The 19,782-nt window shown below is 35.0% G+C and overlaps 4 protein-coding genes across 4 annotated transcripts; 2 read left to right on the top strand and 2 right to left on the bottom strand.

Annotated features, from left to right (window-relative positions):
• Positions 1-240: 240 nt before the first annotated feature.
• Positions 241-1,093, top strand: LOC125187484 (ethylene-responsive transcription factor ERF106-like). The gene has a single exon (XM_048084082.1). It carries the CDS (start codon positions 314-316, stop codon positions 830-832), a length of 519 nt encoding a protein of 172 aa, XP_047940039.1. The 5' UTR covers positions 241-313; the 3' UTR covers positions 833-1,093.
• Positions 1,094-3,479: 2,386 nt separating this feature from the next.
• LOC125186237 (putative lipase C4A8.10) lies at positions 3,480-7,837 on the bottom strand. The gene is made up of 10 exons (XM_048082591.1): positions 7,479-7,837; positions 7,150-7,217; positions 6,691-6,758; positions 6,334-6,567; positions 4,716-4,879; positions 4,537-4,592; positions 4,386-4,438; positions 4,193-4,310; positions 3,902-3,999; positions 3,480-3,727 (listed from the first exon to the last, which is right to left on the bottom strand). Exons 1-10 carry the CDS (start codon positions 7,601-7,603, stop codon positions 3,656-3,658), a joined length of 1,056 nt encoding a protein of 351 aa, XP_047938548.1. The 5' UTR covers positions 7,604-7,837; the 3' UTR covers positions 3,480-3,655.
• A 1,100-nt stretch (positions 7,838-8,937) lies between these two features.
• LOC125189798 lies at positions 8,938-9,576 on the top strand. The gene has a single exon (XM_048087031.1). It carries the CDS (start codon positions 8,938-8,940, stop codon positions 9,574-9,576), a length of 639 nt encoding a protein of 212 aa, XP_047942988.1.
• Positions 9,577-15,198: 5,622 nt separating this feature from the next.
• Positions 15,199-19,482, bottom strand: LOC125186863 (WD repeat-containing protein WRAP73). Its single transcript, XM_048083340.1, has 6 exons — positions 19,178-19,482; positions 18,150-18,638; positions 17,147-17,368; positions 16,987-17,059; positions 16,123-16,233; positions 15,199-15,760 (listed from the first exon to the last, which is right to left on the bottom strand). The coding sequence occupies exons 1-6, from the start codon at positions 19,292-19,294 to the stop codon at positions 15,390-15,392; spliced, it is 1,383 nt and encodes a 460-aa protein (XP_047939297.1). The 5' UTR covers positions 19,295-19,482; the 3' UTR covers positions 15,199-15,389.
• Positions 19,483-19,782: the final 300 nt, after the last annotated feature.

The raw sequence follows: 19,782 nt of genomic DNA, 5'->3' as shown, positions 1-19,782 counted from the left end.
CTCATTACTATAATGAAAACTTTTTGATTTATAATTAACAAAGGGCCCCACAATCACTATATCTATAAGGGGGGATTTTAATCTTGCAACCACAAGACGAAAATTTTGTGTCCCCAGCTACTTATTAAACAGAAACAACTCAACTTCAAACGTTTCCCACACCGTACCTACACAACAACCACACTCTCATCATACATTACAATTTACATTACACCCCTCTCTCTATATATATATGTCCCATTCCTCTTCTCCTTCACAACAATATCTCAAAACTCTTTTCTATAGTCTATACAACATAAAAGAGTTAATTATCATGATGGCAAATTCCGATGAGTTCTTAACATTAGATCTCATCCGCCAACACCTTTTTGAAGACATCAATTTTTCAGACTCCTTCTTCGACAACTTGGACGTTTACTTCTCCGATGCATCCCCTTCCTCGTCTTCTTCAGACCCAAACCGGCCCGGTTCGGATTTCCGGTCCGATTTCTTTGAAGTCGAAGCAAAACCCGAAATTTGTCCTCCAACGACGGATAGCATGTTCGGGTCGGGTCCTGTGAGGCGTTATCGGGGGGTGAGGAGGAGGCCGTGGGGGAAGTACGCGGCGGAGATTCGGGACCCGGCCCGGAAATCGAGCCGGGTGTGGCTGGGGACGTACGAGACGGCGGTGGATGCGGCGCGGGCGTATGACTGCGCCGCATTCAAGATAAGGGGGAGTAAGGCCATCTTGAACTTCCCAATGGACGCCGGGAAAATGGGGCCGCCGGTGTCGGCCGGACGGAAGAGGAGGAGAGAGAAGCGTGGGGACGCCGGTGGCAATCAGGCTTCTTGATTGACATTTAAATGCATCCTACAAAAAGTCAAGCAAGTGATCATGTTGAGCAAGAGACCTGTGAATGTGATCGATGTTCAAATCCAGGAAACTTACTTTTCAATGTGAGAGAATATGAGTGGTACTTACTTTTTTTTAATTAGTGAGAAGAAATTAGTGTATAGTACTAGAATAAAAATGCCAACAAATGCACACATACTATATTAGGTAAGTATTGTTTTTTCAGAAATTCTAAGTCTCTAAATTTACCTTTTACCAGCATGCCCATGTGTTGATCCTCTTCTTTAGACTCATTTCCTATAGTACTACCTCCTCCATCCGCTATTAAATGTCTCGTATGCGATCGATACGGATTTAAAAAATTGTTTGATTTTATGAAGTAAAGTTGATGGAATATGAGGCCTATTTTTATATACTGATTTTATAATAAAATGTGACAGTAATGAGTTAGTAAAATGTATGGGTTCATTTATCAAATATGGTAAAAGTGAAATGAGACATTTATTGACGGATGAATGAAAAAGGAAAAATGGGACATTTAATGATAGACGCATGGAGTAATAAATTAAAAGTCCATTTTTTGGGGGATTTTTAGAAATTGTTTAATTCTATAATAAAAAAAACAGATAAATAAGTTAGTTGTGAGAAATAGTAAATAGAAAATAGTAGTAGTAGTAGTATATTTATTGACTGGGGTATATTACTCCACTTTTAAGTTCTATAATCGGTTGAGTGTACAATACATCATCATTGACGTCCAATTCATCACGTCGCCATATGGTTCGTGACTCGAAAGCCAAATAAAGATAAAAGAGAGGGAATAATATTTCCTCAGTCCCAAGATAAAGTAACTTGTATTCCTCTTTAGGGTGTCCCATTATAAGTGATCTATTTCCATTTTTAGCAAAAAGTCATAACTCTTATTTTATTCTCCACCTACTTTATTCTCTATTCTCTCCTCTACTTTTCCCTCTCTCATATTTTACTCTCTCGACTTTAACTTATTTAAATATCATTCCTTAAATCTCATGCCCAAAAGAAATAGGTCACTTATCTTGGGACGGAGGGAGTAGTAGCTAAAAATTGATATATAGCTAATGGATGCCATCATGATTCATTTTCATGAGTGAGAAGAAGTATATTCGCAAACATATTCTTATTAATTGAAATTAGCTTAATATAATGTATATGCATCAAAAATTGAACTTTCGTCTTCGTAGATCTAATTAGTTTCATGGAAACTACCATAAAGTGTGTACGGTGTATACAATTCAAAAAACATACATTTATAAATTATTAAAGTTGAATATTTTCCATGATACTTTTTTGAACCGTGATACAATTGTGTCTTGTGGACTTTAATTTAATTATACTGTACATGATTTTGAACTAGTTCTCTTAAATAAAGATGGTCCCCAATTAAATGTTGCCAGACCCCCACCATTCCAATTATGTCAAATAAATAAATTTGTGATCCATTTCATTTTATATTAATAAAAGGCCTCAATAATTGAGGTTGTAAAAAATATAACAGCTAACAATTTTCACTAACGGTACCATGATCATACTCTAAATAGATGAGAATTTAATAAAAATCATAGAACTCTTTATTACAGGAGTTTTATTAGGATGCTTAGACATGAGAAACAGAGAAATAGGCCAGTTGTAACTTGTAAGAATAGATCATTACAGTATAACATGAGCTATATCCAGATTACCAGATAGATTGAAACAGAATAGCAAGATACTTTGTTAATAAATTTAAATCAATGTTCCATAGCAGAGACAAAAATCATTTACTACTAATAAAGCCCTGCTCAAATCAACTCAATTCCCAAAAATCAATATCACCTTTTTCAATCAATAAAATTGCCTTTCCTCTGGACCCTCAATTATGCAACAGACAACTTTGTGGCAAAAGGATAAACCAATGACCGATCTATCTTATTTGGCAAATCTTTCTTGCACAACCTCAACTAAGTTGATTTGTAGATTCAACAACTCTAGTTGTAACTACGTAGGAATAAAAATGTAAACTCTATATATTTTACAAAATCCAAATTATGATCTGGACCGTTAAAAAATATCAAAAGATGACAAAATAACATCAACAGAAAATGTTAACGCAATGTCAACACGCTGCGTTGATATTTTTTGTTGATTTATTTTGTCATCTATTAACATTTTCTAACTATCTCGATTATAATTTAGAGTTTGTATTTATTACATCTCACTATATATTTTAGTCTATATTCAACAGTATCTAATTATTTCCACAATTCTCCAGAAATCCATAATATATTTTCTCTCATTTTCTTCAGAAAAACAGACGATCCTCTTCCAACTCCTCTACTCTCTTCCAATAATTTTTCTATACATATGAATTTAATTAATACGTATCAATGTGTTTGATAACCAAGAATGGAAAGAACTCAAATTTTGTGCAGTGTTTGATAGTACTTTATTAGAGTGGGCCTTCCCCATATTTGATAGTAATATTATTGACTTTAATAACCCAATTTGATGTTGATTTACCTTATCTGCTCCCATGCCTCTTCATTTCACTCACGCTATTTAGCAAGTGAAGGCTTTTCTGTTCCTCCATAAATTTGTCAGTGAAAAGGTCTATATTGGAAATAGTCATACATTAGTTTCCAATAAAAGTACTCTCATTTATAGAACAAGTTGTGTTACCAATACATTTACATTCGACGGCGATTAATAAATCAGAGTTATCATAACAATGACTACGAAAAGATACATAGCCTCTTCAACATAGCGCAGCAAATGAAACCAAGATTTACCAGACGAGCTCAAGCTCATCTATAGAAGAAAACGATCGATCATATGTTGTATAACGTCCGCGCCATCGGAATGAATGGATTGGTCTTTAACCTGCATAACACAATCAGCCATTAAAAAAAGTTCAATCGATGCAGTATGACATAGCTCATGAACATATGTCGGAAAATGAAAGCAATATGAATCTGCAAGACCAATCAACATAACAGCCCTAGACAAAGAAAATCATTTAGATGCGTATGATAGGAAGATGGAAACGAGAGAGACCTGGATAATGCTATGAGCAGCAAACTTTGCCTTGCTCTTGTGGAAGCTTACGTCAACTTTCTCCCATGACAGACTAGATAGGCCGTTCACTAGTTCCTCTGTTTATAACATTAAGAATCGACTTTTTACTCGAAAAAATATCAATGAAAATGACAACAGAGCTCTCTTCTAGTAAGATGTGAAACTCCAAATGAGGGAAGAATCAGGCTTTAACCTGAGGTCTAACTAACAGCAAAATTTAACATGTATAGCTTTCCAAACACCCTGCAGGAGAAAGAGGAAGTCACAAACCTTCTAGCTCGTCTAAACCATCAATTTCTACTGTAGGCTCACACAACTGCTTGTCATATGCCTTGCAGCGCTCTTCATACACAACATGAGGATATTTTTCATGAACAGAATCCTCCCACTGTCAAAGATCAAATGTCACAAAGAAGCAGTGAAGTATGATAGACTAATCACAACAGTAAGGCTAAGGTAAGACCTTGGGTAGTTCACTATTGCGTCTGATAGATGATGTTCTCCAGCCAACAATATCTGAACAATATGTGGTTAAGAAAAAACAAGAAAATACATATGGAACAGATAAACTAGTGTATAAAGATAGTTAATAGTTGGTTCTAAATCTTGGATACTGTCGTAGCCAACATTTGAGTACGCTACCCTACGTTCAAAAGAATGCAGCGCGGACCTGCAAAGGAAAGTCATAATACCTTTAGTTGTAGCACAAAATACTACTAATTTATACTGTACATCTAAAGCAAGCTAGTAGTTTGCAATTCAAATCCAAGTTAGAGACATGGAGAAAGCCTACAGAAAACAGCCCTCTTCATTATCTTCCAACAGACGTTTCAGCAACGGTGGCTTTCCTTCATCGTCGTCGTTCATAAAGAGATGTCTTCCTGTTCTCCGAAATATCAAGTGAATTACACAACTAGCAACTTTCTCAAAAGCAGTAACCCCAAAGAGAAACGGCACCTGGCAGATTTGCAATAATGAAGTAATGTCAAACATCAGTCAAATTAAATAACATAAGGTAGGGTACAATAACAAACCACCAAACACCAAAGGCAGCCTGTACATGAAAAGGCTAAAAGTAGTTACAAGATAGATACATTGCTCACAGATTAAGTACAAGATAAACAATATCTAACCAATCATGAGAGTTTTGAAGTAAACACAATAGGCATTAAATTCAATGGAAATGATCCTAATGTTTGCAGTTATATCTCATTCGGTTAAACCATTAAAACACACACAAATATGATCTGTAACCATTGTAACATCTTATTGGAACAGCACACTACACTGCACCATCTGTAAAAACTCCAACTCTGTTATCATTCCCGATATCCCTATTTAATTTATTTCATAGTTATCTTTTATTCCTTAATTGATAAAGTTATCACGGGAAAAGTTATTAGAATAATCTGAAGAATAGGGCTTTTGTTTTAAGAGCCATAGTTCCTTGTATAAAGGGACGAAACAGCCTTTTCTTGCGTGGAGACCTAGCTCCTTTTGACATTCAAGTATATAGTTAGTCATTTAGGGAATAAAAGTTACTGTTGAAGTTCATAGCAGTGCTCATGCAGGTATCACCTGTGAGCCTCACATTTTTCAGGGGAGGCTTTCTATTTGATTGCAGTTTCTTCCTCTAGTGTCACCTTAACTTGATCAATCTTTACCTACCTGAGTTCCTGCTCGTTTATTTCTTCCCTACTCAACTATTGCTTCGTTTTCAGTCTCATTATGATGTGCAACATCCCACCCAAGATAAGGGAAAGGGAAAGACACTACTCATCTGATTTGTCTCATCTCTCTTACCACTCATTTCTTTAACTTCCACACCATGCCACTACCACAAGCTCTTCTACACCATCCATTCATGCCAAACTTGTAGTTTCAAATGTTAGTTACATGCATAGTCATCCATCAACTGAACCTCTGTGCCAGACACTTGTCTGGCTTCATTCAAGTTCCCCACCATTTGCTCTTTTGTCTTACACTACTTCATCTTGTGTACTAAAGAAGATCACTATTAAATGATTTCAATAGTGTTAATCATTTTCTCTCTCAGACATTATACTGAATCTACTTCCCTAATATTGCACAGAAACAATTATGCACCATAAATATCCTAACAAAATGACAAAATCAATTTCAACATCCGAGATTTATTATTTATATTGCCACAGCCCACAAGTATTTAAGTCCTTGGCAATTATCTGCACTAAGTTTAGTATTCGCCATATACCATCATCTACAAGAAATTACAAGTAATTAATAGATTGTTCCTAAGTTTGCTCAATAATTTTGGAGATGTAAATCCTACTGCTCCAGGGCCACATATATACAAAAACTCAAATGATTCAAATTTTATGGAGGTGTTGCATGCAAGTGATTCAAAATTTTATTATCATTCAGATACATACCTGCTTGTTACCCCTAGAACCAAGATGAGGAGTGGCAGCAGTAATAAAGTTAACTGGTTCAAGACCAGCTATTTTACCCTTGGACTCTTCATTATTTAATAGCTCTTCCCCATTTACTTTCATTGTAGGTTTATACAATTTCCCGATAGCATATCTTGCTACAAGGCCCCCGACAGAATGTGCAATAAAAGAAATCTTCCTCAAACTAGGCTTCCTTCTAATTACTTCAAGGACCTGAAATTCAATGCCAGTTGATAAATCAAACCATGGTTACTTATTCCATGTAATACTTTCTAGAAATGGAGGCTGTGGAGTGGTAGCGAAAAGGCATAACATAAATGATAAACATGAAACAACCTCTTCAGCCAGTCGATCACCCATCACATCCACACCATCCAGTGTCTTTGCTGCATTGCGTTCACTACCTGCAGTTCAAAAAGGTTTTGAAGCAGAAGTGGGGAAAGAAAAAATCTACTAATATTTCTCAGTAGTAGAAGTAAGAGAGTGCAGAGAGTAGATATCACAGGAAGCTACAGAGCTAAGACTATTTTTCTGAAAGAATTTCATGAGATATAAATTAGAAATGCCACTATTGAATCATAAGGAGTTGCAAATACCAAAACCACTCCAATTATGCGAATGGAAATGAGTTATTGCCTTATCTTACAAAATCACCTTGCATCCCTAAGAATATTGGCTGATCCATTGAAAATGGACAAGGATTCTTCTTACTTCCGAGTGGGAAGAATGGATTGCATAAAACAACGAAGAACTCACACGGATCATAATCACTTTATATAGAAATGAACAACTTACAATGAACAAACACTTTATCAGGAAGCTGCTCAACGAATTTCTCAGCAGCATATTTCCAATCTGATCCACTGCAATGACACGATCACAAACAGAAACACTATCATCAACAATTGAGTAAGAAAATCTTCAAATCCACAGAAATGTGTATGTGATCTCTATTTCTAGTGCTTTTAACTCTCCCTCAACGCCAAGTTTGCATCAATCAATCGAACGAATCAACAAAATCAAGTCACATCTTTCCACCACAGCAACTCAATTCTTCAGATTAAAAAATCGTATGCAAATTAATCAATAAAAAACACACACACACAAACAATCAGATTGATTACCTTCCGAGAATCCCGTGCACCATGACAACGAGATGATCAGCGAAGAAAGCATTAGATTCTTTAGAACTGTAGACGTCCTCCCCTCCGTTGCCTGTGTCCGTCGAGCTGATAGCGGCGTTTTCCATATCACCTCTTTTTTCAAATCGTCTCAAATCAGAGGTTTCTGCATTCACTCTAAAACTGAAGAAAAATGTCGGAGCTGAGTTGATTAGTGTATCAATTATTCAGAAAATCCAAAGACAGTAAAAGGTGTCGATGGATTTGAATTGGAAAAAAGGGGGTTTTGGTATTTCGATAAGAAGAGGAAGTTGAAGAGATGGAGCAGACGCAATTAAGAAACTTAACCGACCTCGTTGCTTTTACGGTTTCTGCAGTGACGATATTTAACTCGGAATTTTGATCACCGAATTAATGCTATAATTAATCGTGTGCGCCACCATTTTGGATAAGTCTAATTCAATCCTCCTTTCCTACCTTAGAAGTTAGAGTGTCCACCATAGGCGAGCCACAGCCGGGCCATGGGAGAGCCGCGAGCCGCGGCTCCCTATAGTGAGGGGGTGGGCAGCCGCGGCGGGGCGGGGGAGGGACATGGGCGCGCCACGATCGTGGCCTCCCGCGGTGCTTGGGCGCGAGCCGCGGCCCTCCTATAGCACCGGCCACGAGCCGCGGCTCCCCTTTTCCGAATTTTTTTTTTTTTTTTTTAATTACTTCTACAAATATACCTATTTTTCCCCAATTTTTTACACCATTCCAATTTCCACTCTTTTCATTTTATCACCAATTATACTTTTGAAAAATGAGTTCCGGCGATGAGTTCCAACAATTGGTGGATAGGGAGTTCGATGAATTCGTTCAAGAGGTGCAACGGGAAGCAGAAGAGGAGGAGGCGGCGGCGGCGTTCGTTCGCCCGTTCTATCATCGGCGGACCATCTGGCGTGACCATGTCGGGGCACACCAACGGTTGATAGAAGACTACTTTGGCGATAACCCCCGTTACCCAGCAGAGATTTTCCGTCGCCGCTTCAGAATGTCGCAACGGCTATTCATCCATATAGCGAATACATTGGCGCAGCGAGTACAGGTGCTTCACATTGCGCAATGATGCTAGCGGCCGACCCGGGTTGTCGACATATCGAGAAGTGTACCGCTACAATTAGGCAGGCTTGCCTATGTCGGACCCGCTGATATGTTCGACGAATACCCTACAGGTTGGGTGAAACAAGCTGCTCTGACGGCGCTGAGGCGGTTTTGTAATTGTATCCGTGGCCATCTTCGGTCCGGAGTATCTACGGAAGCCAAATGCCGATGAGTGCCAGAGATTGATAGATATGCACGGGCGAGTGCATAATTTTCCGGGGATGATGGGCGCGCATCGATTGCATGCACTGGGAGTGGAGGAACTGCCTCGGTTGCTTGGAAGGGGCAGTTCACATCTGGATTCAAAGGAAGACACCCAACAATGATATTGGAAGCTGTTGCTGACTACCGACTGCGAATCTGGCATGCCTATTTTGGTGTCGCAGGGTCGAACAACGACATCAACGTACTAGATTCATCCCATCTCTTCAATGATGAGTGTCGGGGTGAGGGTCCGACGGTTAGATTCATGGCCAACGGGACGCAGTACAACAAGGCATACTACTTAGCCGATGGGATATACCCTCGTTGGCCCGTGTTTGTCAAGACGATCCGACAGCCGGTTGGGCCGAAACAATCCTATTTTGCAGCCAAACAAGAGAGTGCTAGGAAGGACGTTGAGCGTGCTTTTGGTGTCCTCCAATCGCGATGGGCCATTCTTCGGTGCCCGGTTCGACAATGGCACGAAAATGATATCGCCTCCATCATGTATGCATGTATTATATTGCACAATATGATAATAGAGGACGAAGGATATTCTGCAGAGAACTGGGCACCGGAAGAGGGTGTAAGTACGGGTCACGGTGTTGCAAGCGCCCCACTGCAGATGGGTGTACCGCGTAGTGATGCATACTTGATCCAACGGTTCGCCGATATGCGGAGGGAAACATCACATACGACACTGCAGGCTGATATGGAAGAAGAGGTTTGGAATCGTAGGGGAGGAGGGCGTAGAGCGTGATATGCGTTTGGAAAGTAGTTTATTAGAAGTCGAAAATTTTCGTTGTATAATTTTACCCCTTTGTATAATACAATGAAGATTTTGTTTTAATTTTAGTTCGTATGCATTTTTTCAATTATTATTGTAGTAGAATTAAAATATAAACAAAATGGAAAAAATAAAAATTTTGGTAGCTTGGCCATTTCCACTATAGTGGGAAACATGGGCATTGGTGGCCCGACCACGATTTTGTGGCCTGGCCACACTTTGTGGCTTGGCCCGGCCATCTATAGTGGACACTCTTACAACTACAAAGAGGTTCAAAAATTAAAGATTAAAATTATTCCAATAAATATTGTAGGATTTTGAGCTTATTTACAAAAACTAAGGATTTGTTTATTTGTCATATTATCTTCAAAAAGTATAAACGTTTGATTTGACATAGATTTATTGTACATTTGATAAAGTAAGAGAGAGATAGAGAGAAAAAGTTTTTAAAGTATTGTTATTAGAGAATGGGTATCATTTCACTGGAGAGAAAGAAGTTCGCAAAATTAGAAAATTCAGTAGTACTTTCATTACTTTTTTTAGTGACGGTGGGAGTATTATTAGAGATTATAATCACTGAAAAATATGATTTAGTACTTCCTACGCCCGCCGAAACCTGACATTTTAGTGACGGTGGGAGTATTATTAGAGATTATAATCACTGAAAAATATGATTTAGTACTTCCTTCGCCCGCTGAAACCTGACAGTTTTGATATTTTTGTGGTGTCAGCCATTTAGACCATCTCTAACCATACTCCAAAAATGTGTTTTGGTGTACTCTAACCATATCCCAAACTCAAACTCATTTTTAGTGTTTTTTTGTAAAACAACATCAAATATGTTGTTACTGCAAAAATTTTGTGAGATAATAACTCAAAAATGGTGTAAATTTTGAATTTAGTGTAAATGGTTGGAGTAAAACTACTCTTTGATATGATGTATACTATAAATGAGTTTGAGTTTAGTGTAAATGGTTGGAGAAGGTCTTAAAAACATACCTTTTTCCACTTTTAGTAAGTGGCCTCATACTGTACTAAACGACACGAGTTCTAATACACAATTGGTAAAGTAAAAGAGAGATGAAAGGAGTGATTAAAGTAATTTTAGTAGAGAATGGGACTCACCTCGTAAGAGAAAAAAAAGTTTCCTTAAATAGAATTGGTCTATTTTTAGAGGATATTCTTAAATGGCAAATGTGGTCTATTTTTAAAGAATGTGTAAATATTAAAATCGAACTCACCTTCCAATAACTTTTTTATTCATTTTCTTTATAAAGTCAAATAAGTAATTTCTTAAAACTGCAGCGAGTCAAAATGCGTCTTTAATTGGCGGACGGAGGGAGTATAATAAATTACTTGTCTTGTTTAAAAAGATTAAAAAAATTGTAAGAATTTTAAATTTATATTAAATGAATGATATAGTATTCAATAAACTATTTGACATAATAATTGAAGTAATATTCTTTTAATGAAATAATTAATTATTAAAATAATATTAAAATCATATAATAAATAAATTTAAAATTACATTAATATTTACTTAATAAATTATTATTGGAAAATATAATAATAGTCATTATATTATTATTATTATTATTATTATTATTATTATTATTCATAATTTTATAGTTCTTGAATTTTGAATTAGTATCCATTTTTGTCTATAACGTTTAAAAATATTGTCTAAGGTTCTTTAACTTCAGTTTAATATCTTATGAATATTTGTTTTAGTTTTTGGAACTTTCCTTTAATTATCGTTTAACATCGGTTTAACCACTGGCGAAGATAAACCCTAAATTTATGAAATCTTGCCACACTATGCAATAAAGTCAAATATTTAGGTGATTTGGCATAGTTCCATGTCGCTGATGGTTTAGGTTGTCTATCATCTTTTTTCCTATGAATCAAATACTCCATAAAAATATATACGTAATGCAGCTAGATTTAAAATCAAATAAGATCCATGTTATTAAAATTAAAATTAAAATTAAAATTAATTGTACAATTTCGTTACTAAATTGCTTCTATTTGATTTAAAAATATTCTATTTAAGGGATTTATCAAAATAGAAATAGTTACTCCCTCCATCCCCAAAGAATAAATAATTTGAGTTCGGCACGAGTTTTAATGTAAAATTGATAAAGTAAAAAAGATGTAGAGAGAAACAGTAATTAAAGTATTGTTTGTGAAGAATGAGTCTCAAGACTTTTTAAAATTAGAAAATGCATTTTCTTACGGGACGGATTAAAAAAGAAAGATTGCATATTTTTATGGAACGGAAAAACAAGTAATTATTTTGAAGGGACAGGATGTAGTAGGTTGATTGAAATAAAAATTCATTAGTTGATAACTCATCAATTAAATTTCATAGAGGGTTTCGCATTACTTCCCACTATATTATCCAAGAGTGAACTGCAAAAATGGTCCCTAAACTATGAGTTTATCTCGCCCATAGTCCCTGAACTTTAAAAATATCGTCAGTAGTCCCTGGACTAAGGGTTTATCTCGAAATTGGTCCTTTTGGCTTTTTTTTGTACGAAAATACCCTTTGATATTATTTTGGGGGTTTTGGGCAATTTGGTCTTTTTATACTTTTAACATTTTAAATCTGATATTATTTTAGTTATGTACTAACTTTGATATTATTTCAAATTTATCATCCTTTTTCCCTTTTGTCATCCTTCACTTTGTTTCTTTATTTCAATATTAGATTTAATTTTACAAAATTTTAAATTTTAATTTTTAAATATCAATAAATTTTTTAATTATAAAAATTATTAAATAGCAAAAATTAATAATTATAATCAATATTTGATAGTGTATAGTACTATGTAATCAATAAGGTATGACAACGCCTTAGTTTTAATCAATATTTAATACTAGCTTTAATCATAAATAGATTGTATAACACAATTTATTCTGAAATAAATATGCATCTAATGTAAGACTAATATAATTTTCGTTTATTAATTTGAAAACAATCAAAATTTACTAGAAAATTTCAACAAAAATACTCCTATATAAAATTTTAAGTAGGATCAAATTTTTAGTCAACTTCATAATATTTAATCACAAGCAATTATAACAATCGAACGGAGGCTAAATAGAATAACTCTTATTTTTCCATCATGATTAATATTATTTTTCTGTACTTCTTCAATTCAATTGAATATTATATTAAATAACAAAAATTAATAGTTTTAATCAATATTTATAGTGTCCATGAATTAATAGTTTTCACTAAAAAAATTTATTGATATTTAAAAATCTAAATATTAAATTTAATTTTATAAAATTAAATCTAATATTGAAATAAAAAAAAACAAATTCAGTGAAGGATAACAAAATGGAAGAAGAATGATAATTTTGAAATAATATCAAAGTTAGTACATAACTAAAATAATATCAAATTTAAAATGTTAAAAGTGTAAAAAGACCAAATTGCCCAAACCCCCCAAAATAATATCAAATGGTATTTTCGTACAAAAAAAAGCCAAAAGGACCAATTTCGAGATAAACCCTTAGTCCAGGGACTACTGGCGATATTTTTAAAGTCCAGGGACTATGGGCGAGATAAACCCATAGTCCAAGGACCATTTTTGTAGTTCCCTCATTATCCAAAACGCCACGAGATTGGAGGAAGAATGGAATTGATTGTGCGTATATGGAGACTGATGACACAGTAAACTTAACAGCCTATTTAAATGTATTAAAAATTAATATTATAAGATACGGGAATATTATATTGCTAACTACAATTAAATAATAACCATTATATATTCAAATTAAAGACCTAGATCATCAACTCCGAAATGTCAATATGATCAACAAAAAACGTCAATAAGGTCATCCAAAACATATCAATATGGGTATTAATGTCAATTAACTACATGTTTAGTTATAACTAACTTTAAAAGAAATGCTAAAACTTTAAATTCATATAACATATATCAAATTAAAGATAATTTTATAAGGACTCCAACGATATTCTACATGCATATGTTCCGACGTCAAAATTTGAAAAAAAAATTAAAATTTTTTAATTTTTTCGTATAGCAAAAATGTCAACATACTATATAAAATATGTCAATATAATACATGTAGAATGTCAATATAAGCAATGGGTTAACATTCTTAAAGCATTGTGTAGACATTCTCAAAGCATTGTGTTGATATTTTCAAACACTATATTGACATTTTCATCCAAAACTCTAATGTGGAGTTTTTTTTTTTTATCTTTTTTTTTTATTTTATTAATAAAAACGAAAATTACACATGGCAAATTGTAGACCACACGTTTTCTAAAATCCTATGGCCTTAAATTAGTTGTAGTTAGCAATTAAATGATGAGTTAACAATTGATCACTCCCCATAAGATACATATAAGTAAAAAGGATTTATAATACAGAGGAATGATATGCTACATATCTTATATGAACTCTTTATGTAAGGATTATTCTCGTTTGACGCACGTTTAGTGTTGTTCATTTCGATTTATATATTTAGTTTGATTCTAATACATTTTTTAATGTTATTAAAATTTTAATTTCATAAAATCAAAGCTTTGATTTGTTATTTTATTAATTTATTTAAAATTATATTGAAAATGAGAAATCGACCTTTAATTTTATGAAATTAAGTAAATTTGTAAAACAAAAAAAATTATAAGATAGATTTTGGCAATTATAATACGTATAGTACTCGTCATTTTGATTAGGGTTTTTGGCTTTTTAAATCAAAACCTTTCCCCGAATTCCGGTTTTTCCCATGAACTATGAGATTTGTTTTTAAAACCACGAACTTTCATTTCGTTAGGATTTTCCCAACCCGACCCGAATAGCACATTTTCGACCCGAATAGCATAATTCAAAATGTTAAAGTTGTGTTTTGTTTATTCAAAAGTTGTCATTTGTTATGTAATAATTGTGACTGTATGTATTATTGTGTCAAATGGGATCCAAGTAAACAATTTAGTGACAAATAGGATTAAAATTGACATGTAGACAACCCGGGTTTCGTCGTTGACCCGTCCGGGAAAAATCCTAACGAAATGAAAGTTCGTGGTTTTAAAAACAAATCTCATAGTTCATGGGAAAAACCGAAATTCGGGGAAAGGTTTTGGTTTAAAAAGTCAAAAACCCTTTTGATTATTACATCTGGAAGAATGGTCTTTTAAGTGGACATGGTCAGCATATTATTTTCAGTATAAAATTATTTCCAATAATACTCTAAAATTTAAATGAATAAGAAAATACACTTTCAAATTTGAAAATTCATTTTTTTTCTAAGAAATATCCTTTCAAGTTTGAATTTGACGTGAATATTTAAAATAAAATCACTATTTCACAATAAAATGAATTAAATTTGTTATGAATGGTTGAAAGTGCCCTAATGCCATAATATCAATCAAATGAAGTCCGACGGTGATTTGTCACACAAAATAAATCAGCAACATAATTAGTTTTTAAACTATTCTATTTTGCTTTATAACTAAAATATAAATCACTAAATTACAAACACAACTCTCATAAGAAAACAAAAATATAAGTACACATTAAATGTGAGTAGATGCTAATCAACTTGAGATCATAAATCTGTTCTTAAACTTCCAGCTAAGCTACATCCGATGAAAATTAATTGCAAATAATTCAACCATGTGATGATATACAGTGTTAAGATGTCTGATCAAATTACACCTCATCAGTTAAGATTCCTACACTACATCTTAGAACAAATTTCACATATTTGTTGTAAATGAGTTTGCAAGTAGCAACCTGAGTCAGACATCAATCATCGGAGCTGTAATCATCGCTGGATTCTTGCAACAGGGGCACGGCAGCACAACAGAATGAATCTTTGTCTTTCAGAATAAGACAGCTCCCGTCCGAATTCCATTTCAAGTCAAGGACAGAGAATTGAGGAAACGGAGCATTGATGCAATAAGCGCCTGAAGGGGTCCACATGTATAGATTAGAGCTTCCGGTGCATAAAACTAGACGACAACATGTGGGATCCCAAGCTGCAGCTCGAACTGGATCTTTCTGTATCAAGATGGCTGCAAGCTCTAGACGCTGCACGTCCCATACCCAGACAACTGTTGGCATGCTGTCGTTGCGAGTACACATATATTGGCTGTCACTGCTCCATGACATGAGTCCTGTAAGGGATTATCATCAATCTCAGCAAGTGAAATCGAATATTTAGAATGTTCATGGCAATCGCAAAGTAATTCAGTTTAAAACATCCTTGTATGACCAATTAGGTTATACTCGAATTAAACTGATATGCTACTCATGAGTACAGGTATAAACTTGCTGAAACATGTCACATCAAACAGTGTAAAGCATTTGTGTTTGGCGGGATAGAACGCTCCAAGAAAGAAAAACACAAGTGTACTCTTCAATGGGGACAAAAGGATGAAGCAAATAAGATGCCAACAAAACATGTAATCATGAAACATAGCACATGCTAAAAGAAAATAAAACAATATATAATAAGTCACATGTGTTTGGCCCTCACCAATCCCTTGTTTGGGGTTTGGTTTATCTGCAGGAGGCTTCTGTGTAGGAAGAGTAACTGGCACCTCCAAGACATCATACCTTACTTGAATGCATGTCTCGGCACCATTGTCTACAGATGAAATCATTTGGGATTAGCAATGAACTACGCATAAACAGAAAGCAATAGGCATAAACGAGGCCATACTCGGAAATTTACATCATGTCATTCATAAAGAATTCACTGGAGAAGTGTAGATATCTGAAGCAGTTGCATAATAAAAGATCAGATCGACTAAATAAATTTACAATCAGTTCTAGAGGGAAATATTACATGTGACTGTTTTATTTGTTTAGAACCTGGGCTAGAACCTCTATACTACTAACTAACTTATTGCACAATCAAACTGTGACATGATGATAATCAGATTTTCAGCAACAGTTAATTTTTAGATGGATAGTGCATCCAAATCTAACAAAAAATGGTATTTGTGGTAATAAAAAAATCAATTTTTCACATCTCCATAATGAGAACAAAAATGGATAACGCCTTATGTTAGTTGCTTTACTTACAACTTTTTTGCGTTTGATACTTATAGTTGTGGTACTTACTAGAGGTTGATCAAATATAAACAAAAAAGGTAAAAAAAAACGGAACAACAAATACATTGCACTTCCCAACCCAGGATAACCTCGTTGGAAGCACAACTGACTTGTTAACAAAACTTTAGAAATTGCAAAACGTTCTCTGCATTTTATACAGTAGTTCAAAACCTCTAAGCAGTTGCATTTGCAGCATTGAACAAATAAGGCACTGCAGAAACATACTGTTTCACAGTCTAATGAAGCAGATGAGTTTTCATGATCAAGAATGATGGGAACTCACCAGAACTTCTTTGAATAAATTCATCACTCAGTGACAATTCTGACATGTCAAGTAGCAAGGGCTCATCTACCTCCTGGATAATGGAAAAAGGATTGAAAACTATTAAAGAAGAAAAAAGAATACATGACCATAAGGTAAATGTTACTACAGTTTTTCCAACCTTGAAAACCGCAGCAGCACAAGGACCACGGACATTAGATAGATGTGTAAACTCTGCAAACACTTTCCACGTCAAGTGATTTAAAACCCGTATCATTTGGTCATAGCTCCCCACTGCTAAGAATTGGCTACAGGGTGACCAAGAAACACTTTTGACTCCTAACCCACTTTCATATGCTTGATACTTAGACAGACACCGACCATCAGGAGAATATATCAGAACCTGAAAATGTAAAATGATATGAAAGAATTGTGCTAGTAAACAAGGCACGAGGGAAGAAGAATAACTTCTCAGTCAAAATAAAGTTATGCATGCTTATTCATTGATGTCATCAATTACTAGTGAGTAGTGATGCACATCTTTTCACAATATGAAGATCAATGGGCATTAAATTTGAAAACTGGTATGACAAGTACACATAAGGAATACAAACTATGCCAAATTTAGAAGGCAACCATAAAGAAAGAATCCTTTTGAATTCTAAGATTCAACTGTTCAAAGCAAAAGTAATCATTCAGAGACGCAGCAAGGGGTGTATAGTTTTCTCCAGAAGAAATGAAATAAAAAGATACAGTTATGTCTAGAATACCATAATACATGGTTCATTCTTCTCTTTTAATAAAATCAAAGCTCATTCACATTTTTTAGCATAAGAGCCTCTGGAAATGAACTAACATGACTTTCATTATCTAATTCTTAAATGAACCACAGTAATAAAAGATAACTACTCTATGCCCAACTTCTCAAAGATAATAAGGAACTACGTTTTTGGAATGCACACATGTGTGAGAGTGAGAGTGAGAGTGGTGTGGTGTGTCCTAGGGAAAGATAGATGAGTATCAATCATGTGGGTGCAAAATGAGAAAGCAAGTTAGTTTACCTAATGTGGGTTTCACAATAAAGCTCATTATTTTGGATGATTGATAGTTACGAGCCACAGCATACAGATTTAACTTATACTACCAACTAAAAGACAATTTCAGATAGTGGCAATAATGTGTACCTTGTATTCCAGAATGGAATCCCATATGACTATTGCACTATCATCAGGTGACCACTGAATATCAGCCAAATCCAATGTGTCTACAGCAAAAACACCCATAATCTCCCATGTATGACAAGAAAGGAGATTAACATAGTCTTTGCAATCACGCCTAGTGCATATAGCAGCAAATTTTCCATCTTTGGTAAATGATACTCCCTTAGAACCATGCTTTGGCCATTGCAAATGTATGCATGCAGTGTTCAGCAATGACCATACAGTTAACCGCAGCTGAAACTCAGAAGTTGTTAGTATGTGGCGACTATCAGGGCTCCACCTTGCATATGAAATACCAGCAGGACCCTCATCAATTTTGCACGTCCATTCCGGCTGAGCCAAAGACCATGCTTGTAGCATAGGCCTCTTATATAGACCGCAGAGTATGTACTCGGAATCAAGAGCCCATTCAATGTATGTTATTTTGTCCAGGCACGAGAACAATTGCACCACCTGTAACACAACTTAGCCACAATCAACATAAGATAATTCCCAAAACTCAAAGAACCAAAATATACCTCAATGCACGTAGCTCTTTCATTAGCCATTAACATTAAAGTGGGTATGTAAAATGCAGCACTGATTTAACACTGGATATCATTACTATCTCTGTATTGGTACAGTAAACCGAAAGAATAACTCAGATGCACTTCTTCCTACTGCACAACGCACATAATTATTGCATTTTCTATGGTCAATTTTACTGCAAAACATTAAATGTTGCTAGACCAAGCGAAGACTGATCCAAAAATCTTCCAAGTTTTAAAGATAACAAACAATTATATCATGACTCATTAATTGGGCTTGTTTTGCAAGAAATACTGCTGGATTGTATATTTAGTAGAGAAATACGGCTGGTTAGCGAGGATTTCAGAATTTAAAACTTCGAAATTTCAAATCACACAGTAAATTACATCAATGAAAAAATCAAAACCCCCGCCGAACTCTTCTAAATAGCGAAAAATTGAGTGAAAAATTCGAAATGTAGGTACCTTGAGTGTGTGAACATCGCGAATGACTAAGCGATAATCGACGGCGACAGCTAGAAATCTAGCGTTGGGCGAAAATGCGCAGGGACCTGTCTGTTTAAACGTCTCGGTGAACTCCATTTTACGACCCAGAATATAAATTTAAATTAAAGAAAAAACAGGGGGGGAAGGGCTAAGCTAATCTGCAGTGTAGAGCATCGGGAGTGAATGGATCTGTAAATGAGAGATCTGTGGAGAGTGAAAGGGGCGGTGAAAGAGATTCAAATTTGAGAAAGTGCAGGAGATTTTCTGTTGAAAGATGGAGTAGATTTTTGGGCTGTATAGGAATACACTAGAGCACTCTTCTGTGTACTACTTACTGCTTGCTAGTTACTACTCCCTCCGTCCCGCTTAAGATAACACGTTTTCCTTTTTAGTTTGTCCCAACTAAGATGACACATTTCCTTTTTTGGTAACTTTCTCTCTCCAATTAATACACTCAACCACTTTTTCTCACTCCTATTAAAATATTCATCTTTCTTTATCTCTCTACTTTAATACTTACACCCACCTTCTCTCTCCAATTAAACACTTTAACCAATAACTCCTAAAACCCCGTGCTAGCTAAG

Source organism: Salvia hispanica, chromosome 5 (assembly GCF_023119035.1).
Source record: "Salvia hispanica cultivar TCC Black 2014 chromosome 5, UniMelb_Shisp_WGS_1.0, whole genome shotgun sequence".
Lineage (NCBI taxonomy): Eukaryota > Viridiplantae > Streptophyta > Magnoliopsida > Lamiales > Lamiaceae > Salvia > Salvia hispanica.
The sequence above is the reverse complement of the archived record's forward strand: the minus strand, read 5'-3'. Positions and strand labels throughout refer to the sequence as shown.

What these genes read in the sequence shown, in the direction of transcription:
- LOC125186863 (XM_048083340.1), bottom strand. Translation starts at nt 19,294, where the DNA reads ATGGAGTTCACCGAGACGTTTAAACAGACAGGTCCCTGCGCATTTTCG. An exon ending in ATTCCATTCTGGAATACAAG is followed by an intron (nt 17,369 to 18,149) that starts GTACACATTATT and finishes TTACATTTTCAG; the next exon opens with GTTCTGATATATTCTCCTGA. An exon ending in GTGCTGCTGCGGTTTTCAAG is followed by an intron (nt 17,060 to 17,146) that starts GTTGGAAAAACT and finishes TCCATTATCCAG; the next exon opens with GAGGTAGATGAGCCCTTGCT.
- LOC125186237 (XM_048082591.1), bottom strand. Translation starts at nt 7,603, where the DNA reads ATGGAAAACGCCGCTATCAGCTCGACGGACACAGGCAACGGAGGGGAG. An exon ending in GTGATCGACTGGCTGAAGAG is followed by an intron (nt 6,568 to 6,690) that starts GTTGTTTCATGT and finishes ATTGAATTTCAG; the next exon opens with GTCCTTGAAGTAATTAGAAG. An exon ending in GTTCTAGGGGTAACAAGCAG is followed by an intron (nt 4,880 to 6,333) that starts GTATGTATCTGA and finishes CAAATCTGCCAG; the next exon opens with GTGCCGTTTCTCTTTGGGGT.
- LOC125189798 (XM_048087031.1), top strand. Translation starts at nt 8,938, where the DNA reads ATGATATTGGAAGCTGTTGCTGACTACCGACTGCGAATCTGGCATGCC.
- LOC125187484 (XM_048084082.1), top strand. Translation starts at nt 314, where the DNA reads ATGATGGCAAATTCCGATGAGTTCTTAACATTAGATCTCATCCGCCAA.